We start from the raw sequence: 5,232 nt of genomic DNA, 5'->3' as shown, positions 1-5,232 counted from the left end.
ACCCAGGCTGACTTTCCACTTATTTAGGCACTTTTTTACATTTCTTTCAGCATTGTTTTGTAATTTTCAGTGTACACATCTTTCGCCTTCTTGGTTAAATTGATTCCTAGGTGCTTTATTGTTTTAGATTCTATTATAAATGGAATTGCTTTCTTAATTTCCTTTTTGGATTATTCTTTGCAGGTGTAGAGAAACATGACATTTTGTTGTTGTTGATCTTGTATCCCGAAACTTTGCCGAATTCATTTATTAGTTCTAGTAGCTTTCTTGTGGTTCTCTGAGACTTTCTATATATAGAAGCATATCACCTGTGAATAGAGATAGTTTAGCTTCTTTTCCATTTTGGATGCCTTTTATTTCTTTTTCTTGTCTTATTGCTCTGGCTAGAGTTTCCAGTGCAGTGGTGAATAGCAGTGGTGAAACTGGGCATCCTTGTGTTGTTCCTGATCTCATAGGAAAGCTTTTAATCTTTCACCATTGAGTACGATGTCAGCTCTGGATTTCTCATGTTAAGGAAGTTTTCTTCTATTCTTACACTTACTTTTCTAAAGTTTTTTTTTTTTTTTGAACATGAAAGGGTATTGGATTTTGTCAAATGTCTTTTCAGTGTCTTTGTGTCGATTAAGATGATCATGTCATTTTTTTCCCTTTGTTCTGTTAATGTGAGATATTACATGAGTTGATTTTTGTATATTAAACGCTGCTTGTGTTCCTTGGATACATCCTGCTTGGTCATGGTGTATAATCCTTTTAATACGTTGCCGAATTAGGTTTGCTGGTATTTTGCTGAGGATTTTTGCATGTATATTCATGAAGGATATTGATCTGTAATTTTCCTTTCTTGTGATGTTGAGACCATGGTAATGCTGGACTCGTAGAATGAGTCAGGAAGTGTTTTCTCCTCTTGTTTTTTGGACGAGTCTGAGAAGTATTGGTGTTAGTTCTTTTTTAAATGTTTGGTAGAATTCACAAGTGAAGGCATCTGGTCCTGGGCTTTATTTTGTTGAGACATTTCTGATTAATCTCTTTACTTGATATAGGTCTTTTGCGACTTTCTATTTCTTCTTGGGTCAATTTAGGTAATTTGTGTTCTAGACTTTTTGCCATTTCATGTAGGTTATCTATTTCGTTGGCATAAAATTGCTGACGTATTTTCTTATAATCATTTTTATTTCTGTAAGGTTTTTTTCTGATTTTAGTTTTTTGTGTCCAGGCTGACTTTGGAACCTGACTCCAACCTCCATTCTAATTCGTGACACCATCCAAAACTTGACCTCTAACATCTGACCCTTGGCTCTCCTAACCTAACTACTAATTGCATCCGTGATAATCTCTGACTTTATTGATTCTGACATCTGCCTGCTGCCTTGGACTTCAAACATATTGCCTGACCTCTAATCTTGATCCATTGCCCCTCGACGGGACTTTGACTTCTGGTGACCTCTGGCGACCTCTGGTCCCTACAGCTACACCTTTGGCAAAGTACAGGGCAACAGCGACCTCTATTGGAAGGCGCAGCGCTACAGCCTCATCCGGGAATTTCACTCTCGGCCTGCGCTGGCCCCGCCCCTCATCATCATCTCGCACGTGCGCCTCCTCCTCCGGCGATTTCGCAGGCACAGGGCCAGCTTGCCGTCCTCCCCGGACCTTCAGCATTTTCGTGAGAGCGGGTCATGGCTCAAAACTCAAGGGGCGGGACCTGGAAAGGAGGGAGAGCGTGGATAGGCTGGGGAGGATGCCCGGTAGCACCGGTGGGCGGTGTTTAGGCTGTCAGGGGGCGTGGCCTGGGTGAGCGCACTCGAGGTTTGGGGCGCGGGAGGCTGGGTCTGGGGGGGCGTGGCACGAGAACGAGCCGGCCCTTCGACTCCCGACCCTGCCCTCTAGGGGTCCACCTCCCTAAGGAAGCCGAGAGGAGTCTGTTGACCTGGGAGTCGGTGCAGAAGGAGAATTTCCTGCTGGCGCGCGTGAGGGACAAGCGGGAAAGCGACTCGGAGCGTCTGAAGCGCACGTCGCAGAAGTGAGAGTGGGGCCTGGTCGGGGGCGGGGCGTCTGGTCCCAGGGGCGTACCCCACGATGGAGGTTGGGCTTGCAAAGCACCGGGGAGGAGGCGGGGCCTGAGGGGGCGGGGCCCCAGAATCTGGGAGGAAGGCGGAGCTCCGGGGGCGGGGGTCCAGAGGTGGATGGGGCCGGCGGGCTGCTGGCCCCGGCCTGAAGCCCGGGTCGCCTAGGGTGGACACGGCGTTGAAGCAGCTGAGACAGATCCGCGAATACGAGCAGCGTCTGAAAGGGCTGGAGCAGGAGGTGAGGCCTCGGGTCAGGCTGCGGGTTGTGGCTGGGGTGGGGCCGATGCCGTCGCCAACTGGCGCCCTGACGTGGCCCCTGCTCCCCAGGTCCATCACTGTAGCCGCGTCCTGGGCTGGGTGGCCGAGGCCCTGAGCCGCTCTCCGTTGCTTCCCCCGGGGGGGCCTTCGCCCCCAACCCCTCCTGGGCCCAGAGGTCAGTGTGTAGGTTCCACCTGTGTGTGTCGCCGGCCTCTGTCGCTGCTTCTGTGTCCGTTTTCCAGGTCTCTGTTCCCGTATCTCTATTTTTCTCTTTCGCTGCTCTCGCTTTGTCCCTGGTTCACTCTCTCGGTCTCCTTTGGGCTTTTCATGGATCTTTCTCCCTCTTTTTGCCGGTCCCCCATTTTTTCTGTCCTCTCTATTCCCACCACCTGTTCTTTTTTCTCTTTCTCCCAGACTGAGTCTTGTCGGTGGACTTCAGATGCCCACATGGGGAGTTCTGCTCCCAGAATAAGGCCTAGCTCGTCCTGAACCCCCTGCACCTGGTGGCCTTGGCCTTGAGGTGGGCCCCATACCCACGGACTACCACCTGGGTCACTGCTGGGACCACCACAGGGAGTGTCATCCGTGCGACCCACAGCAGGCCCAGCCCCTCCCGGAACCAGCCTCACTCTGGGTGGGTCAGCGTCTGGAGCCCTGGCATGGCCTCTGAATGTCCTGCCACAGCCTGCTGGGCGGGAGGCAGCCACAGGGTCCTGGGCGGTACAGGGACCACAGACTCCATCCGCAGCTCCCCACACTGGGGAAATAAAGCCATTTTAGAGGAGTGGGGTCTGGATGCTTGATTCTTGGGGAACTGGTGGGTCTCTAGACCTTTTCAGGTTGGGGGCTGCCGCTGGGGGTGGGTTTGGGGTCCTCGGTCGGTTTGCTGCTGTATTTCAGATATTTCGGGGTCCATTCCATCCCCTCAGCCCCACTGTTCCCGTCTGACTCAGGCCTGGTGCCTTTCGTCTGCACTATTTTGAGGGCTCTCACTTCAGTGAGACAAGAACCCCAACCATCTGCACCCCCCTTTTTCCTACTTTCCAGTGGAAAAAGGAGTCAGCGATAAAAGCAAATGACTTCGCGGCATGGGGGTGGGCGGGCGCTGTGTACATCTGCTCTGGCAACAGGAAACAGATGATGCAGATTTGAGTAGATAACTGCATATGTGTCTTTAAAAAGTCTAATTAGTGGAAAATTACAGGCCACGCATGCATGGAATTGAAGCAAATATGCATCATTATACATGCAGTTTAACTAAACAACCTATAACAAACTAAACTGGTAATGACAAGGCCGAACTGACAGCAATTATTAGTTAAATAGCAAGAAAGACACCAACAACCAACACATCCAGAAGTCAAAACCAAAACATCCTTTCTCCAAATTGGAGGAGTTCCAGCTCTCTGCTACTTCGGGCACAGAGCGGTTTTGAAACATTGCCAAGTGTCGTGTGGCAAGCAGATTCCTCTGGGAGATGTGGAATTAGTTCTCACAAACCCGAGTGGTGGTGATAATAGTAACGGTCACGACGGTGGTGGCAATGACAGTTAACAGCTGACACGCACAGGGCACCATGCGTCTGGCATTGCGCCAGGTGCTTCACGCCAGTCACGTGGATTAGTTCTCATGACAACCAGGTAAGGTAGGAACGAACGTCTCCATTTTGCAGAGAGGTCAACGGGCACAGAGAAGTGATTCGCACGAGATCATACGGCTAGCGAGCGGCCGAGTGTGCACAGAACCCTGGGCGTCTGGACCCAAAGCCCTTGGAGAGCACTAACTCGTGCTTGGAGATGTCAGATGCCACAAAGCCCTGGGAGCGCACTCAGCCTGCACGCCGTGTTTATCGCTGTTGAAATATCTGTGTGACAGGAAGACTCAGGTCCGGTTGATAGGATAGCAATCTGACATGAGTCATCAAAATGGAGAGTTACACCCTCTCGCTTCATTTCTGCACAAACCAATTGGGAAATCAAAAGTCCCTTAATCGAAGGAGAGGCTGGGTACGCTTGAGGAATCACCCTAAAGTACTGCTATACGTTTATATTTTAAATCTTCCCTGCCGGTACATTTTTCCTCTACGAACCTACTTCCCTTCTCCGTTGCATAGCCCTCGTGGTGTGTAGCCTGACCCCTCTGCATGACAGTTGGTGACTACAGAGGAAAATTCTCCATCCGTCCTGGTGCTGTGATTTTGGAAGCCACACAGAGCTTAACTGGGTCATTACAAAGGTGGAAAATATTCCCTCTTCGGAGTAATGGCAGGTCACCATCAAGGCCGGTGGCTGGGTGTCCAGTAACCGAGAGTGGACAGCGTAGGCATGACCTACTAATCAACCTACTAATCTCGGGTCCTCTGGAAGGGCTGCTGAGGCATGGGACATCTGTGGCATCCACTGGCTGGGGGTCCATCCAGGTCCCCCAACACGTCCGCTCTAGGTCTCAGACGTGGGGCAGGATGCGTCGCCATCAGCAGAATATGTAAGCCATAAACTAGCAGGTCGTTTGAAAGAGAGGTGTATTTTATACAAAAGGAAAACTCCAGAGAGAGTCTGCAGGTCGTCAGAGGAAAGGAGGTGGGAGGGAGGACTGTGGACCCAGGAATGAAGGCACTGGGTGACTGCAGGTGGAGTAACTGGGAGCTTAAAAAGGCAGGTAGGGCTTGAGGAATTGGAGCCATAAATGCAGCTCAAAGCTGCAGCCAAATCCGAATGAGTTTTAGGTTTTGCTTCTGTGCACCAAAGACTTAGACAAGGCGAAGGGCTGCCACTCGAATTCAGATTGGATTTGAGAGCACTGTGGGTATTGGACATATGCTTTTGTTTCTTTTGGATAAACACCTGAGATTAGGTTGGCTGGGTTGCATAATAAGTAAGTGTACGGGTAACTTTACATGAGACTGCCCGTC

General features: G+C 50.5%; 1 protein-coding gene across 5 annotated transcripts in view; it reads left to right on the top strand.

Annotated features, from left to right (window-relative positions):
• The window catches only part of TRPM4 (transient receptor potential cation channel subfamily M member 4), a 33,996-nt gene extending 30,891 nt beyond the window's left edge, over window positions 1-3,105 (top strand). For 4 of the 5 annotated variants that reach the window (XM_015592166.2, XM_025048467.1, XM_025048469.1 and 1 more), the window contains 5 exons: window positions 1,467-1,660; window positions 1,885-2,017; window positions 2,229-2,301; window positions 2,391-2,496; window positions 2,736-3,105. In XM_015592166.2, the coding sequence (XP_015447652.1) occupies window positions 1,467-1,660; window positions 1,885-2,017; window positions 2,229-2,301; window positions 2,391-2,496; window positions 2,736-2,740 (511 nt within the window). In that variant the 3' untranslated portion in view covers window positions 2,741-3,105. Of the gene's footprint in view, window positions 1-1,213; window positions 1,433-1,466; window positions 1,661-1,884; window positions 2,018-2,228; window positions 2,302-2,390; window positions 2,497-2,735 lie in introns of those variants that run through there. The other variant, XM_025048468.1, reaches the window with a different exon arrangement.
• The last annotated feature ends 2,127 nt before the right edge of the window (window positions 3,106-5,232 follow it).

Source organism: Pteropus alecto, unplaced genomic scaffold (genome assembly GCF_000325575.1).
Source record: "Pteropus alecto unplaced genomic scaffold, ASM32557v1 scaffold41, whole genome shotgun sequence".
NCBI lineage: Eukaryota > Metazoa > Chordata > Mammalia > Chiroptera > Pteropodidae > Pteropus > Pteropus alecto.
Note: the sequence above shows the minus strand (reverse complement) of the source record. Positions and strands in the feature narration are given on the sequence as shown.